The sequence below is a fragment of the Balaenoptera acutorostrata genome, chromosome 18, assembly GCF_949987535.1.
Source record: "Balaenoptera acutorostrata chromosome 18, mBalAcu1.1, whole genome shotgun sequence".
Classification (NCBI taxonomy): domain Eukaryota; kingdom Metazoa; phylum Chordata; class Mammalia; order Artiodactyla; family Balaenopteridae; genus Balaenoptera; species Balaenoptera acutorostrata.
In genome coordinates this window covers 2,170,335-2,185,969 of record NC_080081.1, presented here as the reverse complement: position 1 = coordinate 2,185,969, position 15,635 = coordinate 2,170,335, and the positions used below count along the sequence as shown (strand labels likewise).

At 50.2% G+C, this 15,635-nt stretch overlaps 2 protein-coding genes across 8 annotated transcripts in view; one reads left to right on the top strand and one right to left on the bottom strand.

Moving 5' to 3' along the window:
• Positions 1-7,255, bottom strand: part of CARS2 (cysteinyl-tRNA synthetase 2, mitochondrial) — a 39,372-nt gene extending 32,117 nt beyond the window's left edge. For 3 of the 5 annotated variants that reach the window (XM_057533107.1, XM_057533108.1, XM_057533111.1), the window contains exons 1-2: positions 3,545-3,798; positions 3,156-3,206 (exon numbers count right to left, since the gene is read on the bottom strand). In XM_057533107.1, coding sequence (XP_057389090.1) covers positions 3,156-3,206; positions 3,545-3,762 — 269 coding nt within the window. In that variant the 5' untranslated portion in view covers positions 3,763-3,798. Of the gene's footprint in view, positions 1-3,155; positions 3,207-3,544; positions 3,799-6,843 lie in introns of those variants that run through there. The other 2 variants (XM_057533110.1, XM_057533109.1) reach the window with 2 other exon arrangements.
• Positions 7,256-8,373: 1,118 nt separating this feature from the next.
• ING1 (inhibitor of growth family member 1) lies at positions 8,374-15,045 on the top strand. Of its 3 annotated transcripts, none has more exons than XM_057533114.1 (2): positions 8,374-8,839; positions 13,133-15,045. In XM_057533114.1, the coding sequence occupies exons 1-2, from the start codon at positions 8,704-8,706 to the stop codon at positions 13,831-13,833; spliced, it is 837 nt and encodes a 278-aa protein (XP_057389097.1). In that variant the 5' UTR covers positions 8,374-8,703; the 3' UTR covers positions 13,834-15,045. The 3 variants fall into 3 exon arrangements, with proteins under 3 accessions (XP_057389097.1, XP_057389098.1, XP_007196825.1); XM_057533115.1 differs by lacking the exon at positions 8,374-8,839 and adding an exon at positions 9,925-10,015; XM_007196763.3 differs by lacking the exon at positions 8,374-8,839 and adding an exon at positions 10,945-11,525.
• The last annotated feature ends 590 nt before the right edge of the window (positions 15,046-15,635 follow it).

The window sequence follows — 15,635 nt, the reverse complement described above, 5'->3', positions numbered from 1 at the left end:
AGAAACTGACAAAGGTACTGCCTCAACTTCAGGACACCACACTAGCCTTTTTAACTTTACAGGCGTTGAGTTTACATCTATTCAATCGTATAAAAATTCACTTGTGATGCAAGCTCAGGAGGTGGTCAAGATACTGAGAGCTTTTACCATCCTTGTTCGTGTTCTAGAATAACTAATGTTTCACCGTGACAAGAGATAGAAGCAAATAATGACAAATCAAGACAGGGACAATCCCATCAAAGCTGGATAAGATCATTCCTAAGAAATGTGCACACAATTGTGGAATATGGAAACACCAGCTTATGGACAGGCTGTACGGGGGTAATTCAGACTTGTGAAAGCAAAAGGGTTTAAAATCTAAGATCCATTTAAAATCTCAAGAAACTAGTTTCCCATAAAAACAACCTTAAAACTCAGGGTCAGCTAATCTCATGCTCATCTCTGTTATCGACACGGCCTACATTTGAGCTCATAAAATCATTTTCCCTCGAAAATGAGCCTCATTATTGTATCCCTTGAACTCCCAACACCCACCTGCCCCAAAGAGAGCTGAGGCCAAATTCCAGGGACAAGCATCTCCAAAACTCCTTCTCAAGGAGCTAAAAGGTTAAATATCCTTCTGAAGCGTCAGACTGCTTATTTATGAACTGGGCAAAATTCCACTACCTCATAGGGTTGCTGTACATCATCTTGGTGCCTGTGCAGCAGGAATTCCAACTCATTCTTACTATAATTATCATCAGTGTACCCCTCTTTGTCGAGTCAGGAAAACTCTACAAGAAATGAGACTTAAGAGAAAAAGCTAACAGGAACCTGAAACAGAGTGAAAAAAGAGTCAAATCACATGCGCAGCCCAGAGGAGCTCGGGGGCTGCGGGTCCCTGATACCTGCTTGCGGCTGCTCCCCGGGGCCTCCCCAAGCACCGTGGGAACCCTGAAAGCCCCGGTGCAGGACCAGCTCCCCTGGCTGAGGCCGCGCCCCTAGCGGGGAACCTGGACTCGCCAGACACCCGCCTGCCCCTCAGCTCAGCACTTCGCAGCCAGGGGACCTGTCCCCATTTACACTCTGGGGGTGACAGCACCACCACCTGGTGTGGTCAGAGGATATCACTGGCTGGGGTTTGCGCAGCGTTTAGAACGCACGTAGCCAGAGCTGTGTCTGCTAAGTGTCTGTCTCTTTAACACAGAGGCTGGCGGGGCGAGCAGGGAGGGGAGTGTGGAGACACGAACCTGGAGAGTGAGGAGGGACAGGCCCGCGGAAGGACACGGTCCTGGGCTTTGGGATTTCAAACTTTACTTAAGAGCAGTGGACCATGCCTGACCATCCCTGCCCCCAAGACTACAACCTCTTCAGAGACCTGGTAGCACGTAGGGTTCTACCCCGCAGGGACACCCCAGATTGAGGACTCTCCCTGATGAGGTACCACCGAGATGCCCAGAGCGGTTACCCTCAAGGGGGGCCCTGGGCGAGGGCGTCGGACGGGAGGCTTCTGGGGTGCTGATGACGCTCTGCTTCTCAGTCTAAGAGCCATGAACGCTGTCTTGGCCGTACGCTGAAGATCTGTACTCTCTCCCGTATTTGTAAGGACAGGTACAAATCACAACTGAAAGGCCTGATTCTGCTAGTCGAAAATAAGGGAGAGGCTCTGCTCTACTCCCCCTTTCTTTCAGAATTTCTTCCTCAGCCCTTTTAAAATGTACCTAAATGCTTCTAACGGCTAAACAAGCCTCTGTCAGTCTCATAACTCAGGAAAGTTTCAAGGACCTGGGAGCCTTCACTTTGAAATGAAGTTACCAAGAATGTTCACCACCCAATGGGAGGGGCCTAACCTGTGCCCGAATCCACACTACAGACCTGCCTGAACCAGAGAGCTGGGCCCACTCAGCTCACACAAGACTGCAAGTCCCTTCTGTCTTTGCAATCCTTTCCGCGAGCTGCCTGTGCGTCCCATTCTGGTTTAAGTCTTATTCGATAGTAAAATTGTTTTCTTTCTCTTTTGCCTTTGTGGAGAGGTTTTCCAGGGTGGGAGATACAATAACCTCTACTGTTTTCAATATTTCCCCCAACATATTTAATACTTCAATAAAGAGATCAAAATATGCTTTTTATAATTAAGTTAAGTTAGCCCAAAGTGAAGGAAAAAATGACTCCTAGACTATTTACTTTGTTATAACACACACAAAAAAGTTCAGATCTTGCTGGGTGATACATAAATTTTTGAAATACGTACTGAATAAAGGTGACTTTTAATCTAGATCTGAACAGTAACAAGTTTAAAAGATGCACAAGAGAAAATATTAGGAAAAGCAGCAATTTCAACAAACGTAGAAGGCAGCACATTACCAGGTGGAGACAGGGAGCACATGGAGGTCAGATGCCCCAGGGTCCACCCCAGCTCTCACACTTCCTAACGTGTTACCTATCCTCAAGAACTGGTGAGCCTTCACCACACTTCCCACCTCAGGGACTCGGTTAAGAAGCACTTTATGGGCGTTTTCATAAAATTGTGAAGACTCAAAAAGATGGATACTACTATCCCCACCTCAAAGATGAAGAAACCAGGACTCAAAGTGATAAAGCGGGGGACTTCCCTGGTGGTCCAGTGGGTAAGACTCTGCACTCCCAATGCAGGGGGCCCGGGTTCGATCCTGGGTCCGGGAACTAGATCCCACATGCATGCTGCAACGAAGAAGTCTGCATGCTGCAACTAAAAAAGATCCCACGTGCCGCAACTAAGACCCGGCGCAGCCAAAATAAATAAATGAATAATAAATAAATAAATATTTTTTAAAAAACAAAGTAATAAAGTGGCCTGTCCAAAGCTGGGAAGTAAATAAGCAGCAGGGGCCAGAAGTAACTCCTGACCAGCTGATTCAAGGGCCCTTGGAAAGGCTTCATCTCACTATCCAACAAGAAGCATCTGATTCCAAAACAGGTCCTTCTTCACTGCTCCTCACTGCCTCCCTGACCTTCCTCACCTGTGAAATGGGACTAAGTGAGACTGTGACATGTATGCTTCCCACGATGCCTGCAATACAGTAATTATTCAGCATTCTCAAGTTGCCACTTGAGGGATGGCAAAAACATGCAAAGGCTTTTTCTTTCCAAAATAAATGGTCCCTTAAAGTGTGAAAATTCAACCTCAGGACACTCACCAAGCATGACCCAGGTGTGCATGATCGTAGACAGTTGGTCCACAGCTATACCTAGGAACAGAGTTAAAATCCACCATGTGAAACATATTTGCAAGAAACGGCACCCCACTCTCAGTTATGATCATCATATAATCATGCCTTTTTTGAAAAGTAACCACTTTGGGGGAATGCATAGCCGGGGCTGTATTACACTTGAATCGCTAAATGCACAGCCAAACCTGTGAATCACTATGACTTTAAACATGCTTTTATCACTTATTAAATGCTTCCACCTGAGAACCCAATCCCGCTTTCCATGCAGAGGCCCCGCCTCCGAAAACGCTGGGTCCACAGCCCTTCCCGCCCCACCTCCCGCAGCACCCCGCCCCCCCCAAATCCCCGGGGGCTACCAGGAGGCGGTGTCCGCGCCGCTCACGATCAAGGGGTCTTTCCTCCCGGTGAGGCTGTTGTACACCTTGACGCCCGTGTCGTAGCCCGCAGGCTGCAGCCAGCCCTGCCCGCGCGCCCCCGACGCCGCCCGCCCCGGCGGCGGCCCCGGCCCCGGCCCCAGGCCCAGCGCGGCCCGAAGGAGCGAGGGGCCCACTGGGACCCCGCGCGCCCGCAGCATGGCCGCTCCGCGAGCCGCGCGCAGATACTCGCTAGCCACACCCACTCCGGGAGGGGCCACGAGGCCCCGCCCACACGGAAGGGGCCCGGTCACGCCCCGCCTACCCCGGAAGAGGAGGTCGGGAAGAGGCCGCCCCGCCTCCCTCGGGTTGTCCGTAGCGCGCCGCGGCGCAGGGGGAGGGGCAGTGCCTCAGGGTGGGGGAGGGGAGCGGCAGGCTGGGGTGGTGTCCCAGCCCCGGGCCGCGCGCGGGCCGAGGCGCTCCGCCCTTCTCCTCAGCGCGGGACCGAGCAGAGCCGGTGCAACCCGGGCCTGGGGACGGGCCTACGCGCGGCCCGGTCCGGTTCACGGGGCGGGCACCAGCTGCCGGCTCCTCGCCTGCTGGCGAAGCACGTCTGCACCCCAGCGCAGCACACAGAGCAGGTCTGCACCCCAGCGCAGCACACAGAGCAGGTCTGCACCCCAGCGCAGCACACAGTGCAGGTCTGCACCCCAGCGCAGCACACAGAGCACGTCTGCACCCCAGCGCAGCACACAGAGCACGTCTGCACCTCAGCGCACACCCTGTCTCCGCATGAAAGAGCGAAGCTGGGACACCACCCATTCATCAAGTACGCGTAGTAGGAAATGTCTGCTTGGGATTCATTTTAAGATTAAAAGTTATGTCATCTCGTCTCTTGAGAACAAAAACATTCTGAATTGCGGTTTCAACGGGACTTTTTAAAGGTGGATTCTCTTGAAGTTACTTTCAAATTATCTCGACAAACGTGTCCCTATTGATATCTTCCAAAACCGTGTCAAAAACAGAAAGAGAAAGACGAAAGAAAGAATGAAAGAGAAAGGAAGGAAGGAAGAAAGAAAGAAGGAAAGAAAAAGAAAGCAAGAGAAAAAGAAAGGAAAGGAAAAAAGAAAGAAAAAAAAATCCCCTTTGCTTTTGCAGTCCTCACAACAGCACATAAGTTCCCCAGTTCTTTCTTGGGCTTGTTTTGGTCGTTCTATAGAAAGGCAAGTGCTGAACTAGAGACAAACAATTATCTTCCTAGAGCACTTAAACTTTTCCCCAAGATCCCTGGAGTCCAGCTCTGCAGCTAAACGGTAGTCTAACGTGGATTGTGTTCTAAGGCATGACGCTAAAATGTTAGAATCTGTCGTTCAGAATTAGGAGACCTCCACATCAGTGCTAAGCACAAACTCCCCAAATACAGTTCTGCTGGTGCATTACCCGATCCCTGAGTACTTTAGATCGCAAGTTCTTCTGAACTCTCTCACTGTACCCACCAACAAATTCAGAAAATGATTGCAGAATCAATCTCTGATGAAATCCACCTGTTGTGCAGGTGGGAGAACATTTGAGCAGTAACACATCTGATAGAGAAAGCTCTGACCCAGATATTAGTTATGCCAGTAAAATAAGAAAATGAACAAAAGACTTGACTGCAATCTGTGAGAGTACGCGGAATTCAAGGAAAAAGCTAGAAGTTTTGAAAACAGATTTAGTAAGACAACACCAAACCCCGCACATGAATCTGGATAGCTGGCATGTTTTAATTGGCCATAGGACATCATGATTTTTAAACTAACAATGGTATCTTCTGTCCTCTGAAAATTGGTCCCGTAAGGTGCTCAGCCCTTGGCAGGCAGCAATACTACCTTAAGTCTTCTGGGAATCTTCAAACAGTGATAAACATACCCATTATTTAATGATGCTTAAAAGCATGACTCCTCTTGCAGGTTCAATATTAAAGTAAAAGTGACTGGGAAGATATATTAGCACATACACCAAAAGAGTGAGAGAGAGAGAGTTGAGGTGACTCCTCCCAGTCTAGGTCAGAACAAAGTATATTAATGATTCCAAAATATCACGAATGCCATTTCTTAGTCCTTCATGACAACAGCAAAAAAAAATGTAGTTCTCAGCATTACATTTTCTTTCAAAGCAAAATTTGTAAATCGAAAGTAGATAAGATAGCACATATTGTTTAGGGCGATTCAAGTTTGAGATGAATGTGTTAGGATTTATATTTTAAGCACCTCTAAAGAACTGTATGTTCATCTCTTTTACTCCCATAGGTTTCAGCATCTCCAGTTAAACTAGAAATATAACCTTAGAAAAAAAATTTAATAACTATTTTTGAAACACACTCCAAAGAACAAACTTCAAACAACCAAAATTCTTCAATCTATCCTCAAAATTAAACACTTTTCTTTAGTGGCATATCTAAAATGCGTGGTCACAGTTATGCCTTAGCTATTGGTCTTCTAACCTTGTCCAGAAAACGGTAAAGTCATTGGCATACACTTTAAGAACTTTGTAAAGCTAATCAAATATTTTCTGACTTTTTAGCCCAAGGGGTAAATTAAATGTCTTATAGACATTTTTTACCACTGCATCCCTAGTGCATAGAACAGCAGCTAGCACATGCTAGGTGCTCATTAAATATTTCTTGTTGAATGAATAAGTTTTTTTGTTCCACGTGTCTGTGAAGTCCATGAAAACATGAAGAATCATTATTGGGATGACATCGTGATTAAAAAACAAAAAAACTCCAGCTTGCTTATCATTGGAAGGGGTAAATTATTTCTCACCTTTATTCTTAAATCAAGATAAACACTACTCATTTTAGAGCCGATGAATGCAAGGATTAAAAGAACCTATCTTTCTTGCAACTGTACTTTAAAATTACTTATATGTTTTTGTCTTATTCAACGTTTACTCTCTATCCCATATAATGTCTCCGTTTCCACATAACGTCATAGTATTAGTCTTTTGTGCAGGCTAGTGGCCAGTAAATGAAACTTATCATTTGCTTTAAACTGGGCCAAAACTGGAAAAATGCGAATCGCTAAGTAAAATAACAACCATTTTCCTGAATTTCGAAGTGAACGTTCTCCTGATATGAAGGTGGGTTAAGGGGGCTGAGAGTAAAGATCAAACCCGTTTACTTGAAAGTGTAAGTATTATTCGTCGTTTACCACCGCATCAACGATCCAATGTGAACAACTCATTTCGAAAGACAAACAGCTCCATTTAGTTTCGTTTGCGCCCCGCAGATCGCTGGAATGAGCACCGCTGCATATAATTACCTATTTTATAAACACTGGATTGGTCTGCAATGCTACTGGGTTACAAAGAGTAACTTAAAACTTCCCGGCGGTCGTGGTTGTCACAACACTGCTTCTCCGGAGACTCGGAGCTCCAACCAGAACGTGCCGAACCTCAGAGCATCGCTCCCCGACCAAGTGGAGCGTCCGCGGGGCAGCAGGGCACCCGGGAGCGAGGCCGAAACGCCCCATCCACGAGCCGAAGGGCGCGGCGCCGCCCAGGCGCGGAGCTGGTAGGGACGTCCGGAGGCTGCAGCCGAGCTACCTGACAGGGTTAGAGACCGCGACAGGACACCCGCCCCTCGGAAGAGGAGACGGCCAAACAGCAGAGCACAGCCGAAGCGGCACAGCGCGCCAAGCCAGGAACACCAGCCGTGGCGCAGCCCTGGTCCCAAAGGCCAAAAGCCAGAACGCGGCCACGCCCATGGGCGGGGCCTCGGCCGGAAGGGGCGGGCCTGAGCGCGGGTCCGTCGTCTAGGCAACGGGGCTCTTCCGAAAGTCTCAATCGAGCAGTTTAGGGCGGGGAGAGGAGCCATGGGGGGAGGGGAGGGGCCGAGACAGCACAGGGAGAGACCCCCCCCCCCCAGGACCCCGGCAAGTGGAAGCCTGCCCCGCCCCGCTTTGGGTGGTCCTTCGAAATGGGGGCGCGGACTTGAACGGATTCCAGGACACAGGCGGGAAGGAGTCGGGGTGGCCCGCCCTCTGCGGGGGCCCGGCGTGGGGAACGGCTCCCCTCTCGAGCCGCTTTGTCTCCAAGCCGCTCAACACTGGGCTCTGGCCGGCAACACAAAGGGGGCGGTGAGGACTGCGCAAGTGCGCGAGCCGCCGAGGCTGCTGGGAGTGGTGGTCCGACTGCCGAATGGTAGGTCTCCCGCGCGGGCAGGCTGCTGCCTGGGCCACACCAGTGCGCATGCGCCATCGCTTCCGGCCTGCTCGGCCAGCCCTGTCCCTCCGCCCCCTGGAGGACGCGGGTTTCTAGTAGTAAGAGCCCAGGAGGAGGTATCCGTGCTCACCCCGCCTTCTCTTCGTTCTGATTGGACTACTGAGGTAAGAGCGGCAACTCGATTGGCTGTCGAGGATGCCAGTCTGTTCCGAGCCGTACTTATTTGCCGCTGCAAGGCGGGCTTCGGAGAGTGAGGGGCTGAGTATGGGGAGGGAGCTGGCGACCTGGGCTCGCCATGGTGCCACTGCCGGGTCGGTTCCGGCCAGGTCTTGGGCGGGGCTACCTGCTGCCCCGCGTCCCCCTGTGGGCGTGCAGTGCCGCCCGACGCGCTCCGCCTACCAGTGCAAAACTCCTAGTAAAGTTTGCGCCTCGCCCGCCGCCCCTTGCCCCCGCGACCCCCGCCCGAGCAAAAGTGACAGACAAACCCACACCCCCGGGCGGCGGGGTTGTTGAGGGGCATGAATGCGGTGGGGGCGGGGCCCACGGGGGAGGGGGGGGGCGGAGGGTCCGGGACGCATGCGCGGTGCTGGGGGCCGAATGTTTCCCAAGTGTTTGAAACTGGTATTTGGGTTTTCCACGTTGGACAAGTGCGGCGCGGCGGGCGGCGCGCGCCCCTTCCCGCGCTCGCTCGGCCCCGGCCCCTGCCCCTGCGCCGGGGTGCGCGCCCGCACGCCCGCCTGCGCCCGCCCCGCGCCTGAGGCCGCCGAGCGCCGGTCCGGCCCGCCAGGCGCCGGTCCCCGGGCCCAGGCAGCGCGGCTCGCAGATGTAGCGGCGCGGGGCCGGCCGGAGGGGGGGCGCCGGCGGGCGGGAGCCTTGCATTTTGCAGCGCTGGGCTCCGAGGGGGCGGGGGCCGGAGGAAGCGGAAAGCCGCGCGGAGTCGCCGGGGACCTCGGTGAACCATGTTGAGCCCTGCCAACGGGGAGCAGATCCACCTGGTGAACTATGTGGAGGACTACCTGGACTCCATCGAGTCTCTGCCTTTCGATCTGCAGAGAAACGTCTCTCTGATGCGGGAGATCGACGCGAAATACCAAGGTACGGCGGGATGGATGGGCGGGGGCGGCTGCTCCATCCCCGCCGGTCGCGGCGCGCCGCGGGGCCGCGGGCCGTCCTGCTCCCCTCCTGGAGAGCCGCGAGCCCGCGGCGGGGCCCTCGCCGGCAGAAACAAAAGGTCTGGAGCGTCTTTGATTTGCCAAGGTCCTTGTGCGCGAAGCCCGGACACGGAGGAGGAAGGAGGAACGAGAGGTCTCAACGCCAGGCTGCGCGAGCAAAGCGCTCTTTGTAGTGAAGTGACGAGGCGGGGTGCTGCGGGGGAGGGGGCGCAGGGGGCGCAGGCTACAGCACCGAGGGAGGGATGTGCCGCGGTCGCTAGGCTGAGGGGCGCAGGGACGGGGCTGCGCGCAGGGCTGCTGGGAGGGCGCTGCGGACGAGGGGTCCCCCGGCCCTGCTCGCTATCCCCGGAACCACCTTCACCCGGTCCTGAATCTGAGTGTTACATAAAGTCCGGGGTCCGTACTCCGCGTGGTGTAGCCCCAGTCGCCCCCGCCCAGCCCCCGGCCCTGGACACCGAGTGAGGGCCGACTTGCGAGGGGCGACGCGGCGGGGTGTAGTTTGCGGAGGGCCAGGGCTTTATTCCGTGTGTGCAGTGGGGAAGGGGAGGGCAGGGAAGGGAGGATGGGGCGAAGAAGTCGCCCATCTGTGCTGTGCTCGGGGGGCGCAGGCAAGTATTGTCGGCTTGGAGAGGAACATGGCAGGGGAGAGGACCTGTGGGTCGTTCTCTGCAGCCCCGGCTGCCCAGACTGCCGGAGAGAGACGGAGGGTTCGGGTCCGCTGGGAATTGCTGGCTGTTGGGGAAACTTTCCTTCCTGGTCAGGCACGGCATTGGGGTCTGTATTTGTAACGTGGATAGTCACTCGGAGTTTACCCATGTTTACAGGACTGCGCAGCAGGCAAACGGAAGAGTGGGGGGAGGTGGAAAGCCAGAAAGCGCCCCACAGCGCACTAAAGCCCCCGAGGGGAAGGCGCCCCTGCGCGCTCTACTGGAGGCTCGGCTTCGCAGCGACTTTTATAGGAGCCTTATTAGCATATTGCGAATGTTCCGCCTCGGCCTCCTGTAATTGGCCGTGGCATCTCCCATGGAATGTCCTTATCAGTCCGCTGCTGAACCATTGGTTGCTGGGCCGGATGAGGGCGGGCCTTGCGCAGTGACTGGCACGGGTCTCTGTTTCCGCTGCTTTCCTTTTTCTCTTTGGTGGAGGGGCGGGGAGGAGGGAGGAGGTCGAGTTGATTTGCATGTCTTCGGGTCGCTCGGCCTCCGCCGTCGCATTGGCCATTGGTGTAGCTAGGGCGGGCTGTGGTCTCTGGTTCTGCGTTGTGATTGGTGCCCCGCATGGCCTCCGCCCTCCGGCCCGGCGATCCCCATAGGCAGTGGTTCCAGGGGCGCGGCGTGCCGCCGGCTGGTCACCTCCCCATTGGCAGGGACCGGCTTGGCCCCGCCCCCATGGACGTGAGCCTGGTCACTTCAGTCGCGGAGCAATGGCGGCGCCCGGGGGACAGGGCGAGGCCGGCAATCCTTGCTGCCGGGGCTGCCGAGGGCGCAGTCGGGCCTCCCGCCCGGGCCCCGAGAACGCGCGGGTGCGGCCGCGTGGAGCGGGGGAAGCGTGAGTGACCCGGGCCTGGTGAGCCGGTGACCCAGGACAGGGAGAGCCGGGCGGCCCCCGAGGGGGTCCCGTGTGCGCTGAGCTCGGAGGCGGCTCGGGTGGTGGAATGACTAAAGCGGAGAGTTAACGGGTTTCCCAGTCTTTGAGGAATTCGTCGTCACCGGCACCGTTCCTTAGCATTTTTAGGAAATCTCAAGGAGACCAAAAAGTTCATCCTGAAAATTTTCGAGCGTCCACGTCAGTATACCGTTGAGGTTGCTTTCTTACAGCTTTCCTTACTGTCTGGCAGCCTGTTTTACCGCTTCAGAGCCGGCGTATCTTCCGTCGAGTTAATACACGCTCAGTGCGTACTTGGCTCCTTCGGAGAAAATCAGTCCCACCCGCACCCTACCCGGCTCACGTGGAAGCCAGTGCCGAGTGAGCTGCAGAGCCTTAACATCCGTCATGGTAATAGTCGTAACTCATTTGGTTGGGACTTGGTACTTAAGTGTTGAGATAGACAGCACAGTCTAATCTAAAAATTAAGGCTTTATTTTTAAAAGAACTCCTAGGTTGCAAGTCAAACTTTGGTTAACAGTGTTTGCATAGTAAACATCAACTGGACATTAATTCATAAGGATGGATCATAATTAGTTTACCAATGATATTTGAGGTTATTTTGAATTTAAAATATTTTTCAGCTATTTTTGAAGTGTTATTTTTTAAATGCCCACGCACCAAGGAAGAAGACTTCATAAAGAACTTCAGCGCAATCCCTGTGTAAAACAAAAAAAAAACATTTCTAATAATTGGACAGAACAGTTTAAATGTGTCTGCAGTCTCGCTTAATCCATAGATTCTTTCCATGGTACCATTGCTTTCCTATAGTGTCAGTATGGAGCATTTTTAGAAAAAAGGGTCAGCAGCGGTTGGAGCTGATGAAGCTGAAGAAGCCAGGTGTGCTGACAGGATGCCGCCCCAGTTAGCACAGGGGTTCCTGTTTACAGATGTTTGTACTTCAGTGGCTTTGTTGATAAGAGTACTTCGCTTGGGGCATCGAAGAAATGTATGCCGTTGTGTAGGTAAAAGAATTATTTCTTGGTAATTTTGTAATGGGGTGTTTGTTTCTTTCCCACAGCGGGGCTTCACGTGGCAGTAAGCTTGCTTGTGATGTAGAAGAAGCTGTATGCTATTAAATTAGCAATGTGATGGAATTGTTCTCTTTTCTATGAAATGATAACATTGTCTTTAGAAATTTGGTTACTAATTAAACCAACTGATATAGTTTTGTAATGTGTAATCCACTTAAAAAATAAATGGCAGAAACTCATATTTTAGCACCTGTGAAACAGAACTTGGATAAGTTGAATAGAGCTGTTTATTTTCGGGAATAATAACTCCAAGAGCCCGTGAGACTATGGCATTCCTCCTTTCTGGTGGCAGACAGTCTGCATTGTTCCTCTAGGAAGTGTCTTCAGCGCTATCTTCAGTTGAAGAATGTAGCCTGGAAAATAATATGTGCTTAAGTAGTATTCGCCTAAGTTCATATGTTTACTCTAGTGTGAGGTTTATGCCTTATAGCTAACTGGATATAAGATCTGGAAGGGGTTATGTCACATTTTATACTCGCCCCACCCGTATCCTCCCGCAGCTTCCGAGTTGGAGAGTTGAATTGCCTAATTTTAAGAGACTATGAAAGGTTTTCAGGAGAAAAATCTGATACTATTTAATTTCATGGTTACTGTTTAGGGAAAATAACTCTGGGAATTTCTGTCTGCGTATTTAAGTAGATTCTTGGGAAGAATATTTACTTTCCTTATTTCAATCAGATTATCTAACAGCTTTTATTTCTTGAGAAATTGCCTAATTACATTTGCCAAATTACATTTTAAAATCACATACACTGTCTTCTAACCTGTCCAAGAAGATTTACATTCAGTACTGAGGGGTTTTTGTTTGTTTTTGATAATGTTTTAAAATCTGTTGCCTTTTATAGATACAGATGTGATTGTTTTAAGCAGTAAATGGAAATGTAAAATCTGCAACGTTTGTTTTAAAGCAAGGCTGGGTCGCCTGGCTTATTGTGACAAACCATTCTTGTTTTCAGTAATACACGGTAATACAGAGATATTCCTGTACGTGCTGGGATGGAATGATGTGACCAATAAACTGAGGCCCTGGGTCACTATGTAGTATTTATGTACGTTCTCTAATTTAATCAGGTATTCTAGATGTCAGTGCATTAAAATAGCTAAAATAATAGCCTTTAAATTATTACAAAAATATTTGGGTAGAAACAATGGAAATGTAGGACATAATCATTAATTTTGTAGAAAATAAAGGTTTGGACCTCAGCACTTTACCTAAACTTGAACTTTCCCCATAGGTGCCTGTCCAAGGAGTTTTCGTTCCCCAATCTCTGAATGCACACAGAGTCCCTTGGGGAGCTTTGAGGGGCACTTTGATAAATAGGAACTGTATTGATGTTTGTATTTAGTTCTGAAGATTTTTTCACCAGGAAAAAAAAAAAAAGCCTGCCAGAGAGACCTACAGGTTACAAGTTTTCATACTAGGAAGCCTTGCATTGATCCTTTTTGTCTCTTAACAATTACTTCTTTTGTAGATCAGAGAACCGAAAGCCTCGGTAGGGTTTATGGCGAGGCTGTAACGCTTATTGTTTCCTTTGCAGAAATCCTGCAGGAGCTGGATGAGTATTACGAGAAGTTCAAGCGGGAGACGGACGGCGCCCAGAGGAGAAGGGTGCTGCCCTGCATTCAGAGGGCGCTGATTCGGAGCCAGGAGCTGGGCGACGAGAAGATCCAGATCGTGGGTCAGATGGTGGAGCTGGTGGAGAACCGGGCCAGGCAGGTGGACAGCCACGTGGGGCTCTTTGAGGCAAATCAAGAGGTCAGTGACACCACTGGCCACAGCAGAGCTGGCCAGGATAAGTCAAAATCGGAGACAGTCGCGCAGGCGGAAAAGCCCAACAGCAAGCGGTCCCGGCGACAGCGCACCAGCGAGAACCGGGAAAACGCAGCTAGTAATCACGACCATGATGACATCACCTCCGGAACGCCTAAGGAGAAGAAGGCGAAGGCCTCCAAGAAGAAGAAACGCTCCAAGGCCAAAGCCGAGAGGGAGGCATCCCCTGCGGACCTTCCCATTGACCCGAACGAGCCCACGTACTGTCTGTGCAATCAGGTCTCCTATGGAGAGATGATCGGCTGTGACAATGACGAGTGCCCCATCGAGTGGTTCCACTTCTCCTGCGTGGGGCTGAACCATAAACCCAAGGGCAAGTGGTACTGCCCCAAATGTCGAGGGGAGAACGAGAAGACCATGGACAAGGCCCTGGAGAAGTCCAAAAAGGAGCGGGCCTACAACAGGTAGTGGCGGGCCTGGCTGGCCCGAGGCGAGCAGGACGAGCTGAGTATTTATTGCATCGCCACCTGGACGGGCGTGGGGACTGCACGTGTAGTCTTCTAAAGACTGTTGGAAGAGGAGCTCTTCCTCTCGTAGGGACGACCGGGGTTCTCTTTGCTTTTCCCTTGGTGCACATGTGTAACGAGAGAGTGGTCTGTGGATAAGCATTTTAGAAACTGCAAATATAGGTTTGAATTAAACACTCGAGTGGGTCTCTGGTTTCTGTTGTTGTTGGGAGTCGGGGATGACTTGGAAGCAACCGAACACATTAAATGTGGAAAGAAGAAATTTCACTTAGCTACTATGTTATTTTTTAAAAAATGTTATTACTTCACGAACAGATTTTTAAAAAGTTAGCCAAGTTGCTGAAAATATAACCCATAGCAAATTTGTTTCTTGCTATAATAGTGTATATCCATGTAACAATTCAATAGAAAGGTTTAAAGTTTGAAAATCATTTTTTAAAAAAGCTAAATGGTTACATTTTACCTGACAAACGTTTTATATGCTGGCCTGTTCCCCAAATGGCCATTTTTAATGATTAGGTACATTTTTTAATTAAACCAAACAGGAGTGGTCCAGTCCTGGAGCTTCAGATCACGCTTTTGCTATCAACAAATACTAGTGTAGCTGTCTTTAGCTTACATAAGGTGTACAAATGTGCATTTTCAAGTGAACTTGCACTCGCTGTATTATAGTCAGAAGTGCAGCCAGATGCCGTTGTGTGCATGAGAGCCATATAGACTTGACATCAAGAAATAAACGCAACTCGGCCAGTTTGTTCATCTACCAGTATATTTAATCTTGACATAAGTGTTAAATTTTTGTCTTAAAAATGTGTACGCCAGCGGCTTAGACAAAGCCTTAAGCAAATTTTGTATTATTGTTCTCACTTAATAATGAAGTAGAAGTTATCTGATTGCCAGCAAAAAATAAGTGTTAAAACAGAGTATATGTTTAGACCAGGGGTGGGGAAATTACTGCCCACAGACCAAATACAGCCCACCACCTGCTTTTGTGTGGTGTGTGAGCCAAGAATGATCTTAACATTGTTAAATGGTTAAAAAAAAAAAAAATCAACATGAGAATCCAATTTCGTGACATATGAAAATTATATGAAATTCAAGTTTTAGTGTCCGTAAATAAAGTTTATTGACACAGCCAGGCTCATTCACTAGCGCATTGTGTGTGGCCGCTTTGGTACAGCGTCAGAGTTGAGTGGTTGGGACACAGGCCATACGAGCCACAAAGCTGAAGTTATTCACTTTCTGGCCCAATCGAAGAACTGTGCTGACCTCTGATTTAGACTGACTTCTTGCATGGTAATTGGTGTCCTTCACTGCCCACATATTGAAAGGGTCAATGGAATTTTTCTTTCTAAGCGATATATGGTTCACTTTAACCCTATATTGGAGAGAACAGTTTCTCTCCGTAGTCTGCTGAGTCCCTGAAGCTACCACAAGGAAGAATCGAGGAACCACTGTAGCATCTGAGCACGTGTATGGCATGTGTTTATTACACGTAAAACCATAAGTTGTTTTTTGATTGTTGACTTCATTTGGTAAGCAATTAATGAGAACTTTTTGTGCCAGACATAACTCCCTAACTTACATTGAATTTCCAGTACAGAGGGCTGTTTGGTAGAGAAATGCACATTGTAGTTGATCACACATTAAAACGTGAACTGTTTGCATATCAATACCTACAAATGGGCATTTGCTTTCCAGCAAAACTCCCAAACGTTTAAGAATCTTAAGTGTTTAAATTTG

Bases quoted from the DNA above. Each gene is read 5' to 3' on its own strand.
- ING1 (XM_057533114.1), top strand. From the start codon at position 8,704: ATGTTGAGCCCTGCCAACGGGGAGCAGATCCACCTGGTGAACTATGTG. The intron at 8,840-13,132 runs GTACGGCGGGAT...TTTCCTTTGCAG, and splicing joins GATCGACGCGAAATACCAAG to AAATCCTGCAGGAGCTGGAT.